This window comes from Musa acuminata, chromosome BXJ1-6 (assembly GCF_036884655.1).
Source record: "Musa acuminata AAA Group cultivar baxijiao chromosome BXJ1-6, Cavendish_Baxijiao_AAA, whole genome shotgun sequence".
In the NCBI taxonomy this organism is placed as follows: Eukaryota; Viridiplantae; Streptophyta; class Magnoliopsida; order Zingiberales; family Musaceae; genus Musa; species Musa acuminata.
This window is the reverse complement of record NC_088332.1, coordinates 43,630,118-43,656,864: the sequence shown is the minus strand read 5'-3', so window position 1 is coordinate 43,656,864 and position 26,747 is coordinate 43,630,118. Positions and strand designations below refer to the sequence as shown.

At 42.6% G+C, this 26,747-nt stretch overlaps 6 protein-coding genes across 12 annotated transcripts; 3 read left to right on the top strand and 3 right to left on the bottom strand.

The window, feature by feature from the left end:
- Positions 1-2,408: 2,408 nt before the first annotated feature.
- Positions 2,409-5,247, bottom strand: LOC135677192 (protein trichome birefringence-like 28). The gene is made up of 5 exons (XM_065189221.1): positions 3,901-5,247; positions 3,646-3,817; positions 3,366-3,565; positions 3,128-3,286; positions 2,409-3,060 (listed from the first exon to the last, which is right to left on the bottom strand). Exons 1-5 carry the CDS (start codon positions 4,608-4,610, stop codon positions 2,703-2,705), a joined length of 1,599 nt encoding a protein of 532 aa, XP_065045293.1. The 5' UTR covers positions 4,611-5,247; the 3' UTR covers positions 2,409-2,702.
- A 2,892-nt stretch (positions 5,248-8,139) lies between these two features.
- On the bottom strand, positions 8,140-12,076 carry LOC135677190 (transcription factor RF2b-like). Of its 2 annotated transcripts, none has more exons than XM_065189219.1 (4): positions 11,424-12,076; positions 10,840-10,972; positions 10,146-10,230; positions 8,140-8,723 (listed from the first exon to the last, which is right to left on the bottom strand). In XM_065189219.1, exons 1-4 carry the CDS (start codon positions 12,071-12,073, stop codon positions 8,368-8,370), a joined length of 1,224 nt encoding a protein of 407 aa, XP_065045291.1. In that variant the 5' UTR covers positions 12,074-12,076; the 3' UTR covers positions 8,140-8,367. The 2 variants fall into 2 exon arrangements, with proteins under 2 accessions (XP_065045291.1, XP_065045292.1); XM_065189220.1 differs by having other exon boundaries at positions 11,442-12,068.
- Positions 12,077-12,380: 304 nt separating this feature from the next.
- On the top strand, positions 12,381-14,680 carry LOC135581477 (uncharacterized). 2 transcript variants are annotated; one of them, XM_065189218.1, is made up of 3 exons: positions 12,381-12,785; positions 13,348-13,437; positions 14,366-14,680. In XM_065189218.1, exons 1-3 carry the CDS (start codon positions 12,423-12,425, stop codon positions 14,411-14,413), a joined length of 501 nt encoding a protein of 166 aa, XP_065045290.1. In that variant the 5' UTR covers positions 12,381-12,422; the 3' UTR covers positions 14,414-14,680. The 2 variants fall into 2 exon arrangements, with proteins under 2 accessions (XP_065045290.1, XP_065045289.1); XM_065189217.1 differs by having other exon boundaries at positions 12,385-12,785; positions 14,330-14,680.
- Positions 14,681-14,740: 60 nt separating this feature from the next.
- LOC135677189 (pentatricopeptide repeat-containing protein At1g62680, mitochondrial-like) lies at positions 14,741-16,996 on the bottom strand. The gene has a single exon (XM_065189216.1). The coding sequence runs from the start codon at positions 16,919-16,921 to the stop codon at positions 15,080-15,082; it is 1,842 nt and encodes a 613-aa protein (XP_065045288.1). The 5' UTR covers positions 16,922-16,996; the 3' UTR covers positions 14,741-15,079.
- A 314-nt stretch (positions 16,997-17,310) lies between these two features.
- Positions 17,311-18,631, top strand: LOC103989673 (probable carboxylesterase 8). The gene has a single exon (XM_009408598.3). The coding sequence runs from the start codon at positions 17,475-17,477 to the stop codon at positions 18,441-18,443; it is 969 nt and encodes a 322-aa protein (XP_009406873.2). The 5' UTR covers positions 17,311-17,474; the 3' UTR covers positions 18,444-18,631.
- A 992-nt stretch (positions 18,632-19,623) lies between these two features.
- Positions 19,624-25,343, top strand: LOC135677188 (probable U3 small nucleolar RNA-associated protein 11). 5 transcript variants are annotated; one of them, XR_010514578.1, is made up of 9 exons: positions 19,624-20,029; positions 20,126-20,216; positions 20,284-20,375; positions 20,448-20,541; positions 20,637-20,716; positions 22,876-22,959; positions 23,887-23,986; positions 24,088-24,285; positions 24,884-25,343. XR_010514578.1 is itself a non-coding variant. In XM_065189215.1 (8 exons), exons 1-8 carry the CDS (start codon positions 19,974-19,976, stop codon positions 24,178-24,180), a joined length of 690 nt encoding a protein of 229 aa, XP_065045287.1. In that variant the 5' UTR covers positions 19,624-19,973; the 3' UTR covers positions 24,181-25,277. The 5 variants fall into 5 exon arrangements, 1 of the variants encoding a protein (XP_065045287.1); XR_010514577.1 differs by having other exon boundaries at positions 24,872-25,343; XR_010514575.1 differs by having other exon boundaries at positions 24,797-25,343.
- The last annotated feature ends 1,404 nt before the right edge of the window (positions 25,344-26,747 follow it).

Here is a 26,747-nt window from a genome sequence, read left to right as displayed (position 1 = left end):
CCTAGCTCAACCGACCAGAGACTCCTGATATTGCCTTGTGGACTAGGCTGTGCTGACTCTATCAGCCACGACACATCAATCCATCAACATTTTTTGGTGCATCAATCCATCAACATTGTTTATCGATCCGGTGTTGAAGCCGGGATTCCCTCGTCCTCGAGGGTGGGAAGGGGCCGATCTCCGGGTCCGACCGAGGGGTGACCGATCGGGGGGGTCACCTGATAGGGCCAACTTAGTCCCACATCGGTTGAGGAGTGGGGGGAGCCAAAGGCTCATAAGGCAGCCATGCCTCCCTTATCCTCAAAGGCGTCTTTTTGAGCTCTATAGCTCCAAAAGGGCAAAACCGTGCGGGTTCGATCGCACTCACCCAGAGCAGATAATCCCTCGCACCTCCAAGGTGCACCAAGACCGTCCAAGTGGTCCCTTATCAGATTGGCGCCCACCGTGGGGGAGCCAAGGGTTCAGCTCTGTGACTCCGAAAGAGTAAAACCGTGCGGGTTCGATCGCACTCACCGAAAGCGGATAATCCCTCGCATCTCTAAGGTGCACCGAAACAGACCAAGTAGTCCCCTATCTCTAACATGAATGACAAAATCCATCTCTAATTTCACAAAATAAACTGCTTTGGGCTTTCAATGGATGATTATGAATCCTCAACATTGATGTGGAGACAAGGCTAACTATGCACACTGAACTAAGCAGCAGAACAAGGAAAAAGTTGCTGTTCTTCTGAAAACACCAGTGGAAGACATACTCAGTAACATCAAACAAATGGTCTCGATTACACAAGAAGAATTGATTATTTTTCCATGATGCAGGTACTGATTGTTGCTGTCATGATCTATGTAACTATGGTTTTCATCCATGCAAATATGTTAGCCAAAAGCCATTGGCAAATCAAGAAGCCTACACAAAAAATAGTCATGCAATCAATCCATAGTGCCAAATGCAAGAACTGATTGTTACTACAACTTATTTTGGACCAACTTAATAGTGACATAGGGAAATCTAAAAGAAAAGAGGGCTTTAATGCCTCGTAACCGCGGATATCAAAGTCTTGGGATCGAGTAACATCCTTACTACTTAACTTTTGATTATAAATAAAAACTATAATTCTAATAATATAATTACAAAATTTAACATATAAACTTTAGCATAGTATTTGAGTAAGATGAGAGTACTCGAGTAGAAAATAGATACTCGTAGATAAAGTTAGAGAATTTATCGTGGTGGAGCCACCACTGGACTATACTAATATTTGGGCATGGTGATTCGGACAGAAAAAACATACTCAAAATTTCTAAAATTTCGAGAGACAAAACAGTCTTTTATCCGAAAACCCTAATCGCCTTCTCTTCTCCCTAGTTGTGTTGCTATGCTCGTGGGCACACTGCGCCCACAAGAATATCACAATCAATAGTTTCTACTCAGTAAGTCAGCTCCAATAATTGAAACCACATTGCTTTGAGCATCTTAAAAGTTGGGAAACACAAGAGGGCGAGTGAATTTGATGGAACTATAATTCCAAGCTTGTTTGATGTTCAAAGAAAGGTAGGCATATGCAAGATTGCAACAAGGAGGCTTGCTATCGACCAGACCAAAAGCACCTTCACATGAAGCTCTGCACTCTCAAGACTGGTCCTCACAGTCACGTGAGAGGATCATAATTGGGTGTGGCAGGTCTCATTGTTTGTTCTACTACATCCGGTGAGATGCTGATCGGTGTGCAACCTAAGGTGGAAGACAGCAACATACACGAAACTGCTCTGCTGCTTCGTGAGGTCCATGTACCTTATTTGCTGCACAAAGAAACCATAGCATGTCAGATGATATGAAACTGGTTAGGTTGATGCAACCAATCGAATCAGGTTTTTCGAGCATTATCATATTTTTTTCACACCAATTCGATGAAATATATTATTTACTTGGAAAAGTATTCTACATGATTTACACATGCAATATTCCTTTGGAATCGAAGAGGACATCGTAGCCAATTACTCGATGATGAGTACATGATATGTGGTACAACTTCAATCAATCATATGTACAAGGCAACAAAACAATCATATCTATCAGTCATTCAGCATGATGTAGATTCCCAAACAGGTGCTTTTCACTTTCTTCTTCCCCTCCTCTTGTTGTGCAGTCAAATCCTCTTCCCAGTTGGCCACAGGAAGCTTAGTGATTGGTCAACGGGTCCGAATCCGACGAACGCCATCTCACATCAATCGATCATCGTATCGTACGTCGATACTGTTCGTCACAATTCAGCAGATTATATAATTAACCAAATCGTCATATCCAAAACTAATTTGTCTCTAATATCATAAAATTTGTGGTGTCTCAATCGAACATCTAAACTCACGCTAATAGATAGTATTACACCCTTTAAATACGTTCTTAGGAGGTTTCAGAAGGCGACAATAGATTAGAACGCAGCAATAGTTCGAGAACAAATCCATCCATACCTTCGATGTTAACACTCTTGTGGTCCTCTCTCTTCTCTCTCTCTCTCTCTCTCTCTCTCTCGATGCCTGTGCAACAGGAGTTCACCCCCATACGATTCCGACACGGGTAGATACACAAAGATCCAAACAACAGAAGAAAAGAATCTATCGATGTCGTGGTGTGAGGAGGGGTGAAAAGAATGGCGGTAACGGTAAGAAGGAAGAAGGTGGGGATGCCAACTCAGGGCACGTGCATCAGCTGCGCCATGGCCGGGATGCGATGCGGACGAAGACGAACTCGTTCCACGTGTCCGGCAGGCCCGGCAGGCACCAGTGGATGCAGTCGGCGAAGGAGGCCGGATCCGCCTGCTGCTCCGGCGTCAGCAGCTTCCCTTGCCGGAGCGTGTGGACGGACGTGTGCGCGTCCTTCCGGAACTCCGTCATCGCCGTGATCTTGATGAACGACACCGGGAACCTCATCCCCCGGATCACCTCCTCCTCCTCCCGGAACAGTCGCCAGTCGGTTCCCAGCTTAAATGGGCGCGAGATGTTCGTGATCGGCGTCGTCTCCATCGCGCACTTTATCCCCTTTGGATTGCCCCAATCCGTGCTCCTGTAATCCATCGATGCAGCGAGTGATTCCTGTCGTCTTAACGGAGAGGTCGATCTGTAGACCTTACCTCATGTGGTTGGGAGACAAGCTCATGAAGAACACCATCGTCTTCTTCGGGTTCACGTTCCTGCGCACCCACTTCGCCCATGTCGTCAGGACTCGCCGGTAGGCCGCTGGCCGACTGACCTCGTCGTACTTCGTCGACCCTCGATCGAACGATCCTCGCCTGTGGCCCCGAGTTAGAAGCTCGTAAGCAGAACCAATTAGCTCGGATCCATCAGGTGGTGAGGGCGAGGGGTACTCACAGGAGCTTCATCTTGGCGGTGTTCATCCACCAGATGTAGGTGTTGAAGATCAAGTAGTCCACTCCCTGCCAGTGTTTCCCGTGCTTGGCGATCGAGTCGGCCATGATGATGCGGTTCTGAATGCTGTGTATGTTTGGGTCGTCGGAGTTGGATTCCACCAAGAACGGCGCCCAGTAGAACTCCACAGTAGCATTGTACTCCTGCAATCGATTAGTACGAACGGGGATCAGAGGCTTTGTCTGATTGCAATCAGATTCACAGCAACTCTGGTCGCTGCTACCTCGGCTCTGAAGACGCTGACCGAGCCGTGCTTGGTGAGAGTCTTCTTGCCCCTTGGGATGGCAGATTGGACGAGGCACACCATGGACTCCCACTGGTTCCTGTTGAGGGAGTCCCCCACGAACATGAGGCGCTTCCCCCTCAGCCTCTCCAACAGCAGCCGAGCATCGAATCTATGCATCCACCAGAAGAAGACTTCAGATCCGACCATCTCTTCGATTCACGGGAGATGTCATCAGAACAGGGGAACGAATACCTCGGCAAGTCACAGTCCCGCGGCTGCCACCGCCACTTCTGGTAGGTGTCGTCGCGGCGGCCGTTCCTCAAGCAGGTCACCTGCTCCGTCAGGAACCGGCACTCGTGCTCCTTGTAGAGCGGGTACGAGACGTCGTCGTAGACCCACCGGCCGTCGAAGAGGTCGCAGGTCTCCGGCACGTTAAGCACGCCCCTCTGCGGCTTCGCCTCCGCCTCCGCCTCCGCCTTGTGCTGCGACGGCAGCTGAACCACTTGCGGTACGTCGACGACCACCGACATGTTCGCCGTGTTGCTCTCACGCTCTCGGTGGTCTTCCTTGGCTGGCGGCGACCGTTCTCTGGCCGCCGTATCACCTGCTGTCCTCTCTACCACTGTTTTCCCCTTCTTACTCTCCTCCCGCTCCTCATCATCATCTTCGGATTCTTCTCTTCTGTGGAAGCCATCGGCCACATTTGCTTCGTGTCTTGGTGTATCTACGACGAGCTCTTGCCGGGCCAAGACCTGAGACTTGGCTCTGCTACCACTGAAGGAGTTCTCAGCGAAGGACCTGATGTCCTCGTTGTACACGAACGTGAAGAACAAGAAGACGGTGAACACGAAGACGAAGACAGGATGCTTCCCACTCTTCCGGCCACTGCCCACCAGCGTGCGCTTCATCGGGAGCGTCGTCCGCGGCGCGAGCAAGAATGTCCTTCGCCGAGGCGATCGCATCTCATGTGAGAGTAACTCCGGGGGCTTATAGTAGTGCTAGCGAGGCAGCAGTAGGAAGACGGAGACAGCAGAAAAGGACAGGTTAGCCGCCGAAGTGGTGCCACGAGGCTTTCTTGAACGTTAGTATCTTAAGCGAAACACAATGTCCTCAAGCCATGGCCGAAGTCGTGCCACTTCCTCTGCTCCATGAACCCGATCTGGATCGAGACAGGTTAGCCGCCGCAGCCGGAGGCAGCCAGAGCACCTTGTATGCTTCTCACCAAAGGAACCAATGATATCGTGGGCCGATCGATCGCCTACCATAAGCAGCCAAGCATCGAGGTTGCGGTCACTAACATCGGTGGGTAGGCTGCCGCTGTCAATGGCCGAGTGCAACTTGCAGCTCGCTCTCCGTCAATGACGCCGTTCCTGTCTCCGAGTCCATTACTGCGGGGCCTACGCCGCTGCACCGGGCCAGGGATTCGTGCTCCTCTTTCTCTAATCATTCACCTCCCAAACCAGCAACAGTCTGCAAGAACTTGCAGCTCTCTTCTTGCTGCATTAACACCTTGTTGGATCCATTGATGTCCGACCATTACAACGATGCCTTTTTCTTAGATCACATGCGTATACCTAAGATTTTGAGAGGTTTGCTGGATTTGACGAGCAGTTGCTGTGGATCGCCTGTGCTTCCTGGGAAACAAGAGATTAATGTCAACTGAAGCAATCTCAGGAGAGGTCACCGATGATAATTCCTCCGTTACCTGTTTGACTGGGACTTCACAACCGACGAAGGATTCAAACGCCGGCATGAACGACGCTGCATCATATTACGATTAATTAGCAACGAAGACAATGGCAGAGTGAAGAAGAAGAGTGCCTAAAAAGTTGCACCCAAAGTTTGCAGAAGGAATCTCGTAAAGAACGCTACAGCCTGCAAGTGTATGGTGAAGACTTATCCACTTTAGATCGTTGACCTGTGCAAGATCTCGAGAGCTACTCTGTGCCCAACCTCATGTTGCGTAATGTATGAATGGAAGAAGCAAAACATGAACTCATGAAGCGAGTCTTCTCAGTTGAAGATTGGGATCAAAGAAAGTTAGCACTTGAAATTATATCTTAATACACAGTACAATAATTTGCTGCATTCTCGAGGAACAAAAGGAAGGGATGGGGTGTCCAGCTTGCTTTGGAAACCTGTAGTGTATCTTTAGGGCTGGTTTTCACCCATAAAGCTCTGCAAGAGAACATGGTCTACCTATATTTTTGTACTCCCACAAGGCCCTGTTTGAATTGAAATGCACAGCTTTGGTGAGCATCCATTTGAATCCCCTGACAACTTTTCACTCCAAGCTTCTTACTCATGGATTTATCTTGCATTGCCTAAGTGTCATTTTCTGAATTACTATTTTACTATTATTATTATTATTTGATTATTTTTAACATGGTATTATGGTAAGTGTAGGACTTCGATGATTAGGCTCTGTATGTAATGTACTACAAAAGATTTTTATCCTTTTAAGATCGATCTAAATGATACTTAAAAGAAAAAAAAATCATGAGCTTATTATAAAGAGATGACTATTAATTTATCATCTATATGAAATTATCATTTGCTCGTGAAATATAATAATATGGAGTATATCATTAGTTAATCGTTACAAAATATTTTAGACCAAAGGAAAAGACGGAGGCCACCCTTAAAGATGGATAAGGATTCAAGACAGGTGATTATGGATCATCCCTCCTTCCCTTCGCATCCACATAGATAGAGATTAACTTTATATAGAATACTTCATGCTCCTTTACGACAAAATATAAAAGTTCATTTTCAACATAATGAAATGAGGATCAACTTTCTAACCACTCACGTCCACACTCATATATCGAGTTACTAATTTGAACGTCGAAAAAATTAAATCAAAATTTTTTTTAATCTCGATCTTCGTATAAAATAATATTTTAAAAACTTGATATTTTGTATAATCTTATTGGTATGGGTATGAATTAAAATCAGAATCAATCTTTTTTTTTTTCCTCAACACATAAGAATAAACAATTATAAAGAAGATGGCTACGTGACATGACCACCATTATTAAATATAAAGAAACAAAACATAAACAAATCGAAACCGGAGAAGAAACGTGCACGTGTCGTCTCCTTTATAATTTGAAATGGAGCCTTTCTGAACTGGCACACTGTACACTTAGGTGCACGTCTCATGATACCAATAATTCTCAGAAGACGGAGATAGATGGGAGTGTTGCGCTTCACACGTCCCCTTCGTGTTCTGTACCGGAGTGCCAGAATCCACGCACAAATTTAATGCCAGCGTATGGTTTTTACTCCACTCGTTACTCGTTAGATGTCAATATTCTTTCAAGTAGTCGGCGAGGACGAGTGCTTCGGATCGAGCTAAATCCGAGACACCTCAGCAGTCTCGGGACCAACGTGGTTTGGTTCGGATCCGGATGATAGGGGATCTCCCTGGTACGTTTCCCGAGACTGCTGAGGCGTCCGACTACGTGGATCCCATCGAGACGGGGGTAGCCATTTCCATCGGGGGAGCACTCCTCGCCTGCGCGTTCCGTGGGGATCTTTGGCTTCACACCTGCACAAAGGTCGGGTCGGGGAGCTCGGCCCGACCTCTCCGACAATTAAATTAGTGAGTGGTCGTGGGGGTTTGCTCCTTTTCTAGCCAAGTTGTGTATGCTCCTTCCCCCTTTTCTCCTTGTGCACGAGGGTTTTTATAGTAAGAATTACCGTTGTATGATGTGCCTGCCCACAGGGATCAGGATCATACTTCTGGTAGCATCTGACATTGCCGTTGGCGTGGCGTGGCGTGGGGGATCGAGCCTAAGCAGGGTGTTAATGTGCCTCAGTAGGTGTTCCAGTCCGCGTTGACCGGGTGTCTCATCAAATTGACAAAGGCGTGATGCATCACCTGGTACAACTGATATCATGTGAGTCTTATCGCAATCATTACCCTCATCATACAGTTTGATTTCCAAGTCAAGCAATTATAGTAATTTATGAAGCATCGATGTCTTGGATAAGATGAAATTAAGGGAATGAAGACAGGGTGGAATTTTTTCACGTATAATTATAATCTTGTTAGTTTATATAATAAATTATGGTTAATCATTACTTAAAATTCTAAAATAATTTTTATTATTTTTATCGATGACTCCGATATGCCGATACCGAGAATTCGATCTTATATCAATAGTCCAAAAATACTTAAGATCAAATTAATGATGATATACCCATTGAACTCACACCAATCAATCTAAATATTTATCTACTTTGGATGTAAGATGACTCGATCGGATAGATGCGACTTGGTCAGGTGTAATATGAGCAAAAAAAAAAACAGAGTAAGTTGACGAAGAAGAGATTTATGCTATGGCATTGAAATTGACATTGATGATGAATAACGTTAAAACAATCATACCATGAGATTGCTCGATCATGGCCCGGTGTCTTGGATGGAAAGAGCCTCTCAACCGACCATGGTACTGCCTCCTGCAGATTTAGCAACAATATGTCTGTACAGAAATAATGCTAAGATGCTTTCATTTCCCATATCAGACACTAAACATTATCAACACAACATGTGACGACCTCTACGACTTAATAATGCTACACCAAAGAATGAAAGCAACAAGAGGAAGAAATGAATGACACAATCCTGACAAGAAGGAAAATAATATAAGAAAGAATGAAATGAAATACTGGAGTATATGACAACTGTGAATTGTTTGTGGGGTTGGTGTGTCAAACGTTTCTGGTTCCATCGGCGGAAACCGAGGAACCCTCCTCCAACTTCACTATGGAACTTTTACGGATATCCAATCCCTGTAGCCCTCCAATTGGATCTTGCTCCATCATAGCCGGAAGGGAGTTCTGATGAGCGGGCAAATGGTTGCAAGAGGCGCCAGGCTGTGACTGCTGAAACTTGGGCTGCAACTGAATTGCTTGATGATGGACTGGCTGTTGCTGGGAGGAGGCAAATGATGGGTCGTATGGGATATGCTGCAATCCCCCGTTGTAAGCTCCATTGGGGGGGTTTGATACTTCACCAGTCGCAAGCATGAGCCTTTCAACCTCCTGCTTTAGTGCCATGTTTAGTGCTGCAAAGGAGAAGAATACATCATGATACATAAAAGCAATTGTTCAAGTTCACCTGAGAACGCTAGGCCATTTTGGCATGCATATCTCGTGGATAAAGGCCTGCTCTGAACAATAACATTGGATACGAATCTGATGCAGTTTTTGTTCAGAAAAATGCAACCACAACACTGACCTCTTCCGAGTTTTGATTGTTGGAAATTGGTTGTTGAGACCTCCCTATCAGAGACTGTGTTTGGATTTGTACTAGAGCCATTGCCAAGTTCACCATCCACTTACCTGAAAACTATGGCTATTGGAAATATGCCTATTTACTGATTCAATAAGGGGATATTTTGTCGACTGCTATTTGAAATGCCTTCAAGTGCTACTTGCAGACGAGCAAATTGGCAAGGACCAGTTGCAGGTGCAGTAGTTTTCAAGCCTACATGTAGAATTGCTACTTGTAGTTGCAACTAAGGTAAAAGAGGCGGCGACCAGTGCTCACAGAGGTAAGAGGAAGAGATACTTATGTGGAGCAAAGTAGATGAGTGGGAGACCACTTGATTAGAGGGAACGCATGAGAGGATATTCAATTCAAATTTTGACTTATAACCTGGTCTGCAAGTGTAACATACAGCATTTCAAACTTGTAATTCCATTTGCAGCATGTCGGAGTCTAGTTATGCACACACACGCTACAAGTGTCTTGTTTCCAGGCAACCGGATGTTTGCAAGTGTGCATTTCCTGTATATAGGAATTGCAGGCAATCCATTTGCAGGTAATCAAAGGCCTGCAACTGTTTATATATACACATGATCTAATAAACTCTTTATATCATTATAACTGACTGTCGATGTTGGACTAAAATAAACTATATATCCAGAAAGACAACATTAACAATTTCTGTCTTATCATATACCTTAAGGTCAGATTGAAACTGGCATTTTCTCTCTAAGAATATTCACTGAAAAAAATAAGATTGAAGCAGTATGATTGAATTGGAATACGTTTACGATATGATGAGCTAAAACTGTGCTGCTTCACCGAACGTCATTGTTCAACCTAAACTCCCTTTTCTATCTTCAAAAAAAATGTTCTGGTTTAATGGACCAGATACAGACTGATACATATTTAAAGCCCATGGACAGTTCAGTCCAAAAAGGCAGCAACAGAACCAACTTAAAAGAGTAATTATAACTGAGAACGCTACACCCCTGGATCCAGACACTAAATTTTTCCACGAGAAAATTGAACTAAGTTTTACTGTTCATTCATGGTTACCGAAATAACAAACTTCAAGGTCACATTGAAGCTCACAGAATGCCAGTGTATCTACCAGTTGGATTATATATCACTGTTCTAATAGGCCTGCATCTGATATAACAGCAAAATCTAAGAAGCAAAATGCCAGCATATGGTACCAAAGTGAGGTCATGCTTACCATCATGCAACTGAGCTTGTTGTTCCATAGCTTGCAATCTTAATCTAAGCTCTGTATTCTCTGCAGAAAGTCCAGTTGTGTCTCTCTGGAAAGAGAAGCAGCAAATCAGAATCCTCAGCTGAAACTAGCATTGCAAATATTTGTTCAAAATAATCAACATAGGTGATACAAGCAGTCAAAATAATCAGCATAAATACGTACATAATGCACCATGAAACATTGGTAATGCGGATGTCATACTACCAAAAGAAAGATGAATTAACAGCAATCACACAATATATGCTGGCAAAGTCAACATAACTGTTCTTCCTGATACCTAAGCAAATGCATAGCATCAATGCGGAATGACGTTACCAGGTTGATCACATGCCAACCAAAATGAGCTTGCTCTCATTAATAGAAGTAAAAGTCTCTAGGGAACATAGTTATAGTCAAAATTTCATGATGGCAATAAAAATAACCCAAAGTATTTCATGAATGTTAGCGAATGGAAGAGTATACATGATTTGTAATAAATGATGTTCTGAGACAAATATGCATTCCATGAGCCATAAGGAAGCAGGTATCTGCCGTTTAGCTTTTCTAGTCACTTCAGCAGTGAGTGTTATTTGTAAAGTTAAATTAAGCAAAATCATTCCATCCTAGCAATGTAATCTAATTAGATAGCTTGCACATTCAGAAGAAATATACAAACCTGAAATACTGTAAACTGTGCGAAGAGAGTTGTAGCTTCAGTTTGAAGGTTTTGAACTTGTCTCTCAAGTTCTGATATATAACGAGCCTTTCTTTCTTTTGAGCGAGTAGCAGACCGCCGATTGGCCAGAATTCTACAAGCATCAATATTTAAACAATCAAAGAAAGCTCTAAATAATTCTATATGCATGACCATGTAGTCATTGTCAAAGAGTAAGTGAACCCAAAGAACTTCATCAGAATATGCAAAGACTTATATCAAATTTATCTAATCATAATTGTTAAGCTCAATACAATTTAAGATCAACTTAGATCAAAGTCACCTACTTTAAGATCAATACAATTTGACTTAGATCTTCAGAACCGTCTGTAAAACCCTTGTCGATGTATATTCCATGCTCGGAAAGTGGCTTTTGGTGTTTGTTAGTACAAAAATCTAAATCGTCCATTAGAATTATCAAATTTACTTCTAATGCCAGTGACATAGTAACTGACGGATGCAGTATTTCCCTCATTATCTCTTGAATTGGTACTGAAACTTTAATAGCTTGGAAAGATTAAAAAGAAACAAGAATTCGGGTCTACCGAACAAAGATCAGACACCTTTTGGCTTTCTTGGGATCAACAGCAGCGAGCTCCGCAAGCTGCTCCGACGTCATGGCCTTCTTCGCCTCGATCGCCTCTGCAAACACTTCTTCCCCCATCAGAGGCACGGACGACAACATCGACGACCCATCCACGGAGGCGCTATGCCGATGCTTGGGCCTGGAAGGCGCCGCTCCAGCAGCGTCGCTGATCTTCCTATCTTCAACACTTTCCGCCGACCAATCCCGCCAAACTCCAACCTCCGATGCGGATCCGCTCCCCTCCACCTGTTCGACGTCCATAAACGTGCAGAAGAGGTCATCTTCCGAGCCCACCTTGTCCGCGCCCCCTACCGCGAAGAAATCTCCGGAGCAGCGGTCGAGGTCTTCCGGGACGCGGAATGCGAACTCGGATCTGGCCCGTCTGTGGCGGATCCCCTGCGGCGGCGCGCAGGGAGTGGGGTTGAGGCGGTGGAACATGGAGGAGGGAGCCGCGGTGTCTGCCGCCGGCCGATTTGGAAGGAATTTAGGGTTAGGGTTTGCGGACTGGGGCAGATCTGGGGGCCTCCAATGCATCTCTCGTCGTCTCCCTTCCCTTTGCTGGGAAGGGAGGAGAAGAAATTTGAGGAGCACAGAGGAAGGCGGGTTCATAGAAGATATATGTAGCAGAATTACCTTTTGTATATATATCCTTCTATTGTCTACAATTTACGTATATCTAACATATATACTTCTATAATAATATATTTGAGTTGAACGGAGAATATAAAGTTATCAGGGACTAATAAGTTAATATTGAATTAGGACTTAATTGCAAATATGTACCTGTAATTTATGCAATAAACACCCCAATATATGTACTTATATCAGTATTCCTCCAAACCTGAAGGACAATTACATCTATGGAAGGGATATTTTTCAGATATTCCACCTTTGCCATCGGCACTATAAGCGGTTCAAACTCGAGACTCGGTTCTCGCCTTCTGACAAGGTGGTGGCGATGGTGGAGCCGCCCAAGCATCAGGCATGGAGGATCACCGTCCGTGCCAAATCCAAGAGCCTGGATTTCCGGCTCACCGCCTCCAACGTCCTCCCCCATTGCGGCAACGGCGGCGAGCGGATCGCCTTCTTCCTGCGCCTGCGCGGCTTCTTCCTTCGAGTGGAGTCCAAGAACCAATCTCCCTCAGGCCGAGTCGCGGCGGTGCGAAATGCTGCCGCGCCCTTCGCGAAGCCGTTTCAGCTCTTGAGAGTGGTCTTCCGACGGCCGAGATGGCTCCCCAGGAAGAATGTAGCCTCCAAAAGCAGATCGGCGAGCTCCAAAATCGGATCTTTTTTCACTGATTCAAGACTGTGTATATCTCAGGTACCTCGTTTCGAGCATCGTGTCTTGAATGATGCCAATCATATTCAAGTTTGGCTTTTCTTGACTAGATCCAGAAGTGGAGGCCTGAGCTAACCTAGTATTGCATTGCAAACACAGAATTTGGCACATTGAGTTCCCAATTTTTGTTCGGTCAAAACTTAGGTTTCAGTGAAGCAGCATATGTTTAGCAACCAAGTAATCTAGGGTTGAAAGTTCATGATTCTCTGCATTATGACTGTTTGAGTGACTTCTTCATGATTAAGATGGATCCAGAATTCAACTTTCCTTTATATTCCCATAGAAAGCAAAAGACATTTAACTTTTTTTACTTGATATCAAAGAATCTGGTAATTGTAATTAATGCTTACATTAAAAAACTCTCACTGATATATATGTATATGTATATGTATATATATTATTTGTTCTTTGAGTGAATATTCTTACCGATACCTGTAACAATTACCTGTAACAATTGCTAAATAATTAACATCTGATTTTGCTTTATCTTTCATAAAGGTAATGGACACTGATATTGACTTCTAATTCTTAATATAAATGCTAGGTTATACCTCCATGGATGTTGCTGTTCATAGAGCAGAGATGGATGAAGTGGCTTGTGATTTTTGCCTTGGTACTATTACTTTCATGCATAGTAAGTGAGATGCTGACACTCTGTCCTTTAGAACCCTGAACTGATGATTCAATATTGTTTCTTTAGTTGTTTCTTGAAGGCTATACTTGCTTAGTTCTTAGTATATTGGAACATGAATAACATATTTGTATCACGGAAAAGATACTCTGTCTTACTCCATTCACGTTGTAAAAACAAATGGATCAAAGTGCCAGTAGATCAAGCTTTCTTGACCTGGATCCAACCTGATGAATTTGATTGACGTTTAAATGTGTGAAATTGGTAGTACAGACTCACATGCACATACACATACACATGACTCAACAGGTTAGGGTTGAGATTGATACCTCTGGTTGACTAATTACTTGCAATATATATAATAAAATTTCTTTTTGGAGATTAAAGATCTTCTCTGGTGTAATTTCCGCAGATATAGATACTCAGATTCAGCATCATTATCCACCAAAGACATAACAATGACTACTTTGTCTGCTTGTCTGCAACTAGTGCATACTCTTTCAACAAGAATTTCATTGTTTTCTTTATTTTTTTCCCCCCTCTGATTGATGGAGGTTCATAATTTTCTACGAATGTTTCTCACAGTCTAATCTACTAAAACGATCCACCACAACCACAGGGCACACTTGTGACAAAGAATATTTGCACTTGCTGTAAGGAAACCTTGCTTGTAGTTGTCCTTGTATTAGCAACAACCTATTATCTTTAACATTCTTTGACATCTTAGCTTTCTATTATATCTTGAATCATCATGAACAACACATCATCGTATTCGAAGTACAAATTCACAATGACGTATAACTTTGTAACACTTCAATTGCCATATAGCTCTCCATTTTCTTTTGATGTGCATCGTATTTATTTAGTTCCCTTTGTGTTCTTTTATGATTGATAGTTTGGTGTGCCTTCTGTTTACTTGTGGGGAATGGAGATTACCAAAATGTTGGCACCTTCTGGGTATACAAGAACACTTGGATGAAGAGCAAAAGTGGAATATAGAGGCAAATGTGGGGTTGCTTCACCTCTTAATTCCTGAATCAAGTCAATTACATCCAAAATTGGAAGAAAGATGTCAAGGATGCCTGAAATTTTTAATGGAGTCGAACATAATCTCTTTGTAATTCTCTTGTATCTGCTCTCAATGATGTGCCAAACACAATGTTGCAAGTGTTCTTTTGTGAAGATCTATGTTGTAGTTTTCATTGTACATGAGTTCTTAGATATGAGAAATTGACAATTGCTTGATTGTTTGTGCTTTTGGATTGGAAATACTTGGTTGTATCATTAAAATTCTCATCTCATATTGGGAAAAAATAATTTATTTCTGGTTTGACAACCGTCTGTCTCATAGAACTTGTGATTAAATGTGCGAATCCACCAATTAGACAATAGTGGAAGGTATTATACATCCTCAGTTTATTTTCTTACACTTGCCTAGTTCTAGTTTGTGCATCTCTGTTGTCTTCTTCACCTCCTTGTGAAAGCAGCTGAGCTTCTTTGATGTCATAGGCAACATATCCAACTGAAACAACTTTTAGTAGATTACTAGAGGTTCTCAATGAACTTGCCTGAGCACCAAATCTTTATCATCTCAATTGGTTTAACCTCTTGATGCTACCTTCTAGACTCCACATCAAGCTGTTCCTTATTGCACACCTTGCGAATGTTGAATCACAGTCTGAACATTGAAACCCTTGTTTGGCTTCCAATGGAGAACTACACCTCTTTTAATGGCAGCTGCATAAACCCCAAAGGCATCCAAAACTCGCCCTTGTTGACATAACTCACCAAGCAATATGCCGAAAGAAGATCCACTGGGAATTGTACCTCTCTCAATCATAAGAACCAAGACATCCAACGCATCGTCGCCTCTCCCTCCTCCACAGAGAACCCGAAGAACAACATTGTATGTCATCATTCTCGGACAATAACCAATCCTCACCATCTCATGAAGATGGAACAATGCCTTGTCGATTTCGCCACCAATAGCAAGAGCTTTGACCATCAAGCAATAAGTATAGACTGAAGGATTATGACCGATATCGGTTATTGCATCGAGGAGCTCCATGGCATCATTTAGTACCTTTTCATCGATCACTGATTGCTTGCAAACACCTCTGAGGAGTGTGTTCATTGCACGTTCTTCTACCTGAAAGCCAGCATCCCTCATCTTCCTGTATGTTCTCCAAGCTGCAGAAACCTCACCCCATCTCAACAAGCCCTGTAAGATGATACTGTAACTACTGAAGTCTGGTGGGCAATCTCCCCTCTGCATTCTCTTCAAAAGATGGAGCCCTTCCAAGGGTCTGCCTTCCTTGCAGTATCCATTGAGAAGGCTATTATACGTACCAATATTTGGCAGTAGATCCATTTCCTCTGCTTCCTCCAGCAATTCCCTTGCCTCATCAGATCTACCAACCTTGCAGAATCCATCAATGACCAATATGTATGTGTAAATGTCAGGTGATGTGGAGGAATTCTTGATCTTTCTCAGGAGTTCAAATGCCTCCTCCAACCTACCAACATAACACAATCCACTGATGAGACTGTTGTACGTGCGGATCGATGGCTCGCACCCCATCTGGCTCATGATTTCGACAACCTCAAAAGCTTTCTTCATCCGCCCCCTCTTGCACAGGCAATTCATCAAACGGTTGAACGTCACAGCATTAGGACGAAACCCCCTTCGGACCATGTCTTCTAAGAATCGCAGTGCCTCGCCGGGTTCGTTCTTCTTGCACAAACACTCAACCATGATCGAGAATGACCAAGAGTCTGGTGTTATTCCGAGGCGTGGGAGTTCAGAGAAGAAACTGACAGCAAGTTCATGCTCGCCAGATTTCGCTAGAGCTGTGAGAATGTCATTGCAGTCGGAGATCGTCAAACTTTTGCCATCAGACTCGAAAAGATCAAGAATTTTCACACGCTCCTCGATCGGTAAGCCGATAATCCTCTTGATCAGACCACCAACATTCAAATCACCGTCTCTCTTGGTGCATATTTCATCCTGTTCGTTAGCAGAGTCAATAGGAACGACCCGTTCTGCGCGCTCATCGTTCTCCTCCTCTTTCTCGTCAACGAGCGATATGTCATTTTCTACCGCCAAATTCAAAAGTTCCCCTTTTGCTGTTCCAAAGTCTTCTTCTACCAATTCGCCATTTTCAGTAACGAAATCAAGAATCTCACTTTTTTCTTCCTCAACCAAATCAAGCAGTTCTGCTTCGGTCTGGGTGCCGAATCTGCTGTTCCTCCTGAACTCGAGCGATTCTAATCCTTGTGTGTCTCTTGTGGGCGTTTTACACATAAAAACTAGTGCTTTGAGACGATAAGGTTTCCCTCGACGGTGTTTGGCGATGGGCGGATGCTTCTCCCAAAATGAAGACTCCAAGAAGAGGCATTCGCGCAACAAGAGGTGGGTAGACGAGGAAGAGAGAACTGGGGCAATCGGTAGGAGAGAAGACATCGAGAGAGAGGGGATTGTCTCCATCGACGGTTGAGGTCGAGTTAATGTAGTCCAGGGGTTATTATGGTCACGGCACCCTGCGTCGCCTAGGAGCTCTGACTTCTGAGGTCCTTTTGCTGTCGGAGTCGAGAGGATATGGTCACCGACGCAAAGGCATCTTTCAATTAATGGAAATAGGTAATTATAATTGATATCAAATAATCTGGTAATTATAATTAATGTTTATATTAAAAACCCTCACTGACCATGTCAGTATTTTATATATATATATATATATATATATATATATATATAGAGAGAGAGAGAGAGAGAGAGAGAGAGAGAGTTTTAAGTGGCGTGCGTCATCCGCTGCCAAACTCGTGAATTAACTACCGACACGAGGACCCACGCCCACGGCGTCGGTGTCACATGCAATTCGTGATCAAAGCCGTGAGTCGGGGTAGAGCGGGAGGCGGCCATTACACGATGGCGTTGCCGGGACGGTGTTGACCAGAGCGAGAAGAGCCTCTTGCACTAGAAGTATCTTCCGTCTCCCTTAGAAAGAGCCAGAGCGATAGCAAGAAACTGAGAGGCCACCATGGGGTACGTGTGCGCCGAGAACGCATCATCGAATAGCACCAGCCCTTTTCTCCAAATCGTCGAACACCCAGACGGCACCGTGACCCGTCCCGTCAGCCCGCTCGCTCCGCCCTCCGGCGAACAATCCGACGCGCCTGTGATCTCCAAAGACGTCCCTCTCAATCCCACCAATAACACCTGGCTACGGATCTACCGCCCCAATCCCCTTCCTCCCACCAGAAAGCTCCCTGTAGTCATCTACTTCCACGGCGGCGGCTTTGTCATCTTCAGCGCCGCCTCCGCCTTCTACCACAACTCCTGCGAGGCGATGACCCGCGCAGTCTCTGCTCTGGTCATCTCGCTCGAGTACCGGCTCGCCCCGGAGCACCGCCTCCCCGCGGCGTACGAGGACGCCGTGGAGACGGTGCTTTGGGTCCAATCTCAGGCTCGAGACCCGACGGGGGGAGACCCGTGGGTGACAGGCCATGGGGATTTCTCCCGCTGCTTTCTGATGGGCAGCAGCGCCGGAGCTAACATGGCCTACCATGCCGGGCTGCTCGCCACGGCTCTGGAGCTGTTGCCCCTACGGCTGCTCGGTTTGATCCTCAACCAGCCCTACTTTGGCGGCGTGGAGCGGACTCCGTCGGAGACGAGATCCGAGGAGGACATCATACTCCCTCTCCGCGCCAACGACATGCTGTGGCACCTGGCCCTGCCCAAGTGGGTGGATAGAGACCACGAGTTCTGCAACCCTGCGGTGGCAGTCCCGCCGGAACTGAGGCACCTGCCGAAGTGCCTGGTGAAAGGCTTCGAGGGGGATCCGCTGGTGGATCGACAGCGGGAGTTTGCGAAGATGCTGGAGAGAGAAGGGGCGAGCGTCGTGGTGCAATTTGAAAAGGGAGGGTTCCACGCCGTGGAGCTCTTCGATCCGGCGACCGCGGAGGCCCTGTTTGCTGAGGTTCGGCAGTTCATTTCCGGCGGCTGCTAGTGCGCACTGAACTCTCTGAATAAGACACGTACGTACGTATGCATGTCGTACGTCTCCAAGCATCGATTGCAAAACCTGTGTGTGTTCTGATGTGTTCTTCGAGCACTAAAAGATGGTTTCGTTGGTTACTGGGAATTCGATTTGCTCAGTCATAAGAGAAAATAAATCACACGTAACGTATTCGCTTCTTTCCGCCGCGATAAGGATAATTAGTCAATACGGATGATATCATTGATAGTAGTTCCTTTGACTTTTATGTTGATAGTATCTATCATCTGTTCTTTCGGCGTGGGTTGATATCATCAAATCCTTTGGATATAAACCAAAATCCAATGCACTGAAACGATTTATCCGACAATTGTAGTTGGTAGTTTTAAGTATGCCAACTATTACAGTATATAGTTTACTAACAAGGAATTAGTCAAAATTTCTTGGTGAGCGTTGACCTATAACTTGACTTTGTTAGTTGACCGGCCCAATCAGGGGATTCGACAATCGGACGATCAGATCGTAGCGATTAGATCAGATCGGATACATCGAATGAGGCTTTGAACCTTAATATTTGATAAGTAAATTTGATATATCACTACCATACTAATATTTTAGATTTGAATCATATAAAAACTTAGGTATATAAATCAGAGATGATATTCATTATTTTTTAATACTAATTATACCCAAAAAAATATTTAATAAAAATATATAATAATTATTTAATATAAAAACTTTAATCATCACAATAAAATATAACATTCATGATGAAACTAAAAACTATATTTTTATATAAAAAATTTCATAATTTTAATTGTATGCTTATGTGTTTTCATTGCCAGATAATTATCTAAAAATAACAATGAAAATTTAAGTATTTCAAGAATTAAACAATCAAACATTTTATTAATGAAAATTTTGCCATCATAAGAGAAAACTATATATATATATATATATATATATATATATATATATATATATTCTGTAATAAATTGGATCAATTAGTCCGTATTTAATTGGGCAGTCAAGAATCGGCTTCCCAAATTGGGCCATCCCAAATTGGGCCATCCCAAATTGAGCCACAGAAATTGGACTCGATGGGCCGGTCAAAATTGAATCGGGTTTAACTTGGGTCAAATTAGAGTTGACCGACTTCAAAATCTAATTTGGGGAAAAGGCAGGGTTTTTAGTGTTGGACCAACTCGATCAATCGCTTAGAAGCGCGGCCGACTCCTATCGCGGCTTCCTCACGGTATCTCCGCTGCTCACAGCGTCCTCTCCGCGGCCGACGACCTCGCTCCCGCTCCAGCAACGACGTACCGTCGTCGTGCGTCGCCGTCCGCCGCCGCCGTCGCCCAATCGCGAGTCGCGATTCTCGTCACGGCAGTTGCGGAACAGACGAAAATCTCAGTCACAAACAAAATTTCAGATTGGAGACTGAACAAGGGTTAATTTTGTGCCGATCCTATCTCCCGACCTGTCCTTATCTGTTTGTGCCCTACTATTAATTCTCATCTCGTGCTGAGGAATCGAACAACCATGTCGTCTCTGAGGAACGCCATCCCTCGAAGGACTCACAAAGAGCGTGCTCAGCCGTATGTGAACTTTCTTCTTCTGTTCCTCCTGTTTTGTTTTATTATCCTTTTGCCTTTGCTCACGATTGTGATAATATGCGCTTGTGCATATGGCAGCCGAGAAAGAAAGAAGTTTGGGCTTCTCGAGAAACACAAGGATTATGTCCTGCGAGCACGGGCATTCCACCAGAAGGAAGATACTCTAAGGGTGAGAAACATTTGCTTTCTCCGTGTGTTATTTGTGGATTTGGGGTCTCATATGTTGCATCTATCAGAGACTAAGAGATAAGGCAGCTTCTAAAAATCCAGATGAGTTCTACTTCAAGATGGTTAACACACGAATGGTTGACGGGATTCATAGACCCAAGTAATCCTCGAAATCTAATTCTTGATTAGCTTGATTTCATTTGTATATATAATACTAACAAATGTCCTTCAGGAGCGAAGCTAACAAGTACACACCGGAGCAGCTCATGCTGATGAAGACACAAGATATTGGATATGTTCTTCAGAAAGTTCAAAGTGAAAAGAAGGTTAAATCATTAAATCACTCCCTATTTTGTATTTATACGGATTGATGTAACTATGGTGCATTCAATTTCTTATTACAATTGTTTGTTCGATGTAGAAAATTGAAAGATTAAATTCTGCTCTTCATACACTGGATCATCAGCCTGAGAACAAGCATGTGTATTATGCCGAGGATAGGTATGCCCCTATGCCCTAGGCCCATGTCATTTCTCAATGTTGAACATAATAGGAGTTCACATGAATTAGAACTGATGAATTATAGTTGTCCATGTAGAGCACTGAGGGTTATGTGATTTAGTATATATCTGGTTTTTCAATATACTTGGTTGCTGAAATGAGTTATTTAATGATCTTAGTCATATAATAATCCATCTGTCTGACATCATTGTGATTTCTTGATTTCGTCCAATATAATTAAATTTTTAGTTTGCCAGTATGGTGATTTTTCTTGTATGTCGCTGTTATATAACTAAATTACTAGTTTGCTGGTATCTTGATTTTTTCCTTGCTTGTTGTGGCCCTTGTGGAGGATCATTGGCAAGAAAAAAGGACATTTTAAAAAAAAAGCGTATGCTTGTTGGTCAAAAGAGTTCGGTACAAAGATGGCGGGTAAAGAGGGAGATCACACCCTGTGAGTTGCTGCTAGAAGAGCGAAAACCCGTTGTAGCTAGGAGGTGGGCTTCCCTTTTGGCCTCTCTAGGGATATGAACAACTTTAATGACATTAATTAAACTGGACAGTCTATGGATGTCCAGGAACAAAGAGTGGAGGTACCAGGGTATCGTGTTAACATTGTTGACAAAATTTGCAGAGGCTAGTGAGTCTGTGCGGAACAAAATTTGTTGAAGTCCTAGGTCTTAGGCCTTTTGTAAGCCATTGAGAATGGCATAGCAATCAGCTTGAAGGGGTGAAGCGGCATTGCAGGTAGATGTGCCTTCAGCTAGATGGGTTCCAAGATTGTCCTCAATTATAAAGCCAAAACCTACATAATCCAAAGCAGGATTGAATGAGCCATCACAAGTGATAGATTAGTTATAGTTGATGTGTAGGTTAGTAGTGAGGGAACGGGAACTTGAGATATTGAGGTGTGGGATTGGTAGAGGAGATCCCTCACGTTTTGATCCATAACGGATGAGATAATCAATGGATGAGACCACCTTTTTCACAAGGGTGGAAGCTTTGGCCGGGTGGTTGCGATAGCAGGAATCATTTTGGTTTAAACATAGCTGCCATAAGGATATGACAATAATATCTTGGAGGAGGATGTTTCAAAAAGCCAAGAATCAATGTGCCAATTATCAAAGTTAGGGAAATCAACTTTGAGTTGTTGTTTGATAATATTCCAAAGTTCTAAGGCTAAGTCACATTCAAAGAAGATATGATTCACAGAGAAAAAAGAACATTTGGTCAACCCATGTAGAGGTTCTTTGGTACAATAGTCCAGCATCCTGCTTGTGTAGACCAATGACATCTAGACAAAAGTTTGACACATATTTCGCGTTTGACTTTGATGTTTAATTATAGGAAACGTGTACTGGAGTTGTATTCTAATGTATAGCTGATGAGTCCCACCAGGCCATCACCAGTTGGGGCTCCGTGACCCGCCTCAAAAGGCCCATCAAATGGAGGAGTCTTGGGGGTTTTTATGACCTTGACTCTCCAACTCTTTTACCTATTTGGCACTAGCAGAGCCCTTGTTTGGGGAACCAGAGGTTTCTCCAGCTTGGATGAGCCATCATTCAATGAGATGCTTCACCTAGCTGAGCTTGGGGGCTCACAAGGTGTTATCCTATCTTGGATGAGTCCCACATGGTTTTGTCCTATTGGGGTGCCCCTCATATGCTGTGTCAAGGAAAGGGAGCTTGAGGCTTTTGTAGGGTCTTGGTTCTCCAATTCTCTACATGATATGAGATTAGATGTGGCGTCATTTATTTGTTTTTGCTAGTGCAAACAAGATAAGATGAAGGAAAACTATGCCAATATACTATGGTCCTTTGGGTAGGTTGTAAAATCTAAAATTAATTGTTTGGCTTCTTGGTAATAAGAGGAGTTATGCAATGAAGTTTAGCTAATCTGCTTGGCAGTTTAAGGATGAGATAAAGCCACAAAGAGTTCAGAATTAATATGATTAATTGCCATCATTATAATTTGTAATGGATCTTCACAAGCTTTGGTTTTTTTAAAGTAAAAGCATGTATTGGTTTTTCTATATAATTCATATGGTTTCCTTATTTTATTTTACCAATAACAAATAGTTTCTCTTTATAGTTGTATGATCTTTTGTTTCTATCCTATATTTATTCAAAGATTTTGCTTCACCGCTTGTCATGTAACAGGGAAGAAGCCAAAGAAATACAGTCTAGACAATTTGAAAAGAGGGATTCACTTGCTTCTGTAAAGGTTCCAGGTCGTATAAAAAAGTAAGTGAAATTGGATATTGGATTTTCTGATGAGTTTTCCTTTTGTGCTCTTTAATATTCAATGATGTTTTCTGGATATTAAGTTAGTTCTATACTTGTCTTTAGTCATTGAAGCCATCTATCCTGATGTTGGGTGATATTTAATGTTTAAAATCCTTTTGAATTCTCAAACCGGTGGGTGTTTCTTGTTAGAAGTTTTTTGCTGGGGGGGCATTTGGTTTCCGATTGCTATGCATTCCTGCAAGTATAGGTGTAGGCAATCACAAATGCTTAAAAGTCAGATTGTGTTGCTGCTGTTTGGTAGTCTGTATTTGTGGTTGGAAGTTGCACCTGCAAGTGCAATTTAATTCCATTGTTCTGTGCAAATGGAGTAATATGGTAGCTCTCGTAACTGGACCACGATATTATTCTCATGTCATCAGCGATATTAATCTCTGTTACTTCTGATATTTTATTATATTTTATGAATTTATATTATTTATATCTAGGGTCATCTTTTATATTTTGTTTTATTATCTTTACAGTAGCTGATCCCAAACAATTAGAAAATTACAACTTTGTTCTTGTAGATTTTGTCATTTTATATCTGTTTATAGTTCAATTTTTTAATGTTATACATATAACTTAAGTTTTGATGACATCTAAAACTTACATATTATGACCTTTACACCTGTTGCCAGCAAACTTACGTGAAACCTATGCATCTTGTGTTAAGGGCATTAACCCAACCATTTCTTTTTGTGTTGTACATTCTGCTCTCTTTTCTTTTTATCCTTTTCTTTTTGTTCTTTCTGGGTGATCTTATTTGTTCTTTTATCTTTTAACTCTTTTTTTTTTGCATCTGGTTCTTGTCATTTGATGCCGTCGTGCTTTAATATGATGCTTTACCTTTGCCTTTTCTGTTGTTTATGGCTCTCTCATTCCCAGGAAAATAGCTGCATCTTACAGAGAACTGGAAGCAAGGCAAAAAAGGGTTCAAGACCTGGAAAAGCTCTACTCGGATATGGCCTTGCAAAAAGAATTGCAGGTTACTGTTTCTTGTGTTATCATTTAGGAAGAAGATGCAACAGGTCATTAAATTTAATTATTTGGAGTAACTAAGGTGTATTTTTGTCTTTCATGCTGCAGAAATCTGGGAGAAAGCGTAAACTCCGTGAAGATGAAATTGTTCAACCGACAACTAGACCCGTGTATAAATGGCGTGCGGAACGCAAGCGTTAAATTATATTCATTGTCGCCACTAATTTGTTGCTACTCATCTTTATGAAACCCCAGTGGTTGGTTGGTTCAAGGAAATAAATTGATCGATCCAAAGAACATGTGCAGGTTCAGCTGGAATTTTCCTTTTTTTTTTTTCTATTATGTAACCAGATATTTATGGAAACTAGTCAGTAACATGAGATTTAATGATCAGAACTTGTCTGTTTATGTGCATTACTATTAATTAGATTTTATCTGAACATAACTGCTGTCACTTGAGGAAGCATTATTACATTGAAAGCCGATGATTAGGGTCCTACATTGAGGTGGTGTGTTCTAAACTTCTAATTTTGGTCCTGACCTTGCATCCAGCTGCCATTCCCCAGGAAGAGATTGCAGCACTGAAAACCCATGGACTTGCAGTCCCTATTTGGTGAATAGGATTGACTCACTGAAATCAAATAAATATTTTTTCCTTCAAGCTTTTAGTTTTGAATAATAATGTTAATAATAATACTGGAAGAAATGTCATCTTATTCTTCCATCTTATCTGCAAGTTCTTCTGTTAGGAAGCATAATCTAAAACTATTACTTCTTCATGCATTTACATGAAAATAGTTACTTCTCTTAGCTGCAGGAACTTTTCTGCTGTTTATGATGACAGTTTTGACTGGATGGATAGCTGACTAAGAGTTCCTAATCTGCATTCAAGTTACTTGTGCAGTGAAGCAGATGAGTTATCTGGTACAATGATTGATAGGGAAAGTGGGAGTGGCTTGGACCTGCAAGTGGATTCTCCACTCTAGACAACATCAAATTGCATCCATGTTATGTCTCCTATGTGGGTAATACATTGATGCTGATCTGTTGGATGAGGAAAAGCTCAAGTGAAAGACCCTCTCAGCTCTTCTCCTTCAAGATAGCAAAAGGTACATTGGAAAGAAAGAGAGCCATCCACTGAAGCCACACACCTTCCATGTCCATGGAGAAAAGGAGTATGTTGGTCACTAAGAATACATTAGTCATCTCAAAGGGGAGGTGGAAGCCTGACTTTGCTATGTTTCAAATAACCTACTCAAATGTTTTCATTTGTGCTATTCTGTGCTGATTTTTCACTCTTTTTCTCTGTGTGTCAGTGAAACAAAAGAAGGAAAAAAAGAAGAAGCTTTTTCTGAACTAAACTACTCATGGATGTTTGTGTTGCTAAGCATGCCAAAATCATTCCTAATTATTATGAGATGTTTGTTGGTGGAATAAATGGGTCAATGGTGTATTCATTGTCCCCCATGCTCAGTGATGAATGAAAGCAGCAAAAGCTTCTGATTGTAGTAGATGTCCATCAACTGCTTGAAACACTCATGCTTCCTCTTTTACAGTCAACTTTATTTCCAGTCCAGTGCTTTCCTAGCTGTACTCTCTTCTTTTATATTCAAGAGACTCCATGTGAGGAGTAGGGTTGGACAGGGAGGCAGTCCCTACACACACAATTAGATGCTTAGGTCTTTGAACAGATGAAAAGAAAAAGCTGTGGAAGTCCACTGGGTGAAGCTTGTGTCTGCCCTAAGTGCTGAGATGCTGTGTGACAAACAGGACAGTTCCAATAAAAAGAAACTGTCAGTGCATTGGGCAAATGCAAGCTATGGCCTACCTTCCTTGTCCTGTGCTTGAATACTTCAACAGCTAAGGGTCACACCATAAGACTAGATTAGGACTCATGGTGGTAGTTGATCATCATCACAAGAAAATTATCACATCATATCTACCAAACAACAAACATGCACTTCATTGCAATTCAGCATGATTGCATTGCTCCTATCTCGAGTTATCTTAAGTTTTCATCTGAAAAAAGATAAGACTGTATACATTAATCCTTCTCCCGCCCTCTTCAAATTCAAAAGCTGATGTGTGGAGAGAATCTCCAATTTTTTCTTAATTAAAGCAAACAAAAGCAAGATGCCAAAGCTGGCTTTGATCACTTCCCAATGCCCATAGTAAAGAAGAGAGTACACTTCAACACCACCACTGGTGAAAGTGAGAACAATGTATTTGGGACCACATGCAACTTGAGTCCTTTTCTTTAAGCCCTCTTGACACAGTCACCAATTTCCTTTATCATTAGATACACCAAACACCAGCAACAATGTGCTACTTTGAGGCCATCTAATGAGTAAACATGAGCTGTGTGACTTTATTGAGAGAATGATGTGGGTCTCAGAGAAGATGAACATATGGATGTCATGACAAGGGACCAGTGTGTATTCCATTTACTCAGACTTGGAAACACTGGCTACACCCCAAAATAATGTTAGGAGGCATCAAATAAAGAGAATCTGCAATCAGTATTTAAGCTATACATCATATGGAAGGTTTTAGGTGGCCCAGTGAGAGAATTAAGAACTTGTAAGCCCACCTGAAACCTAGAATTGTTACTTTCACAGTATCAAAGGATTTATCTGCATCACAAGTTATAAGGGATACCAAAACACTGATACAGAAGGCTCAGAACACATGTAGTTTGCATGCATGAAACATACAGGAAAGAAAAATAATGTCGTCGAGGCGAAATGGTAAAGACAAGTTCATAAACA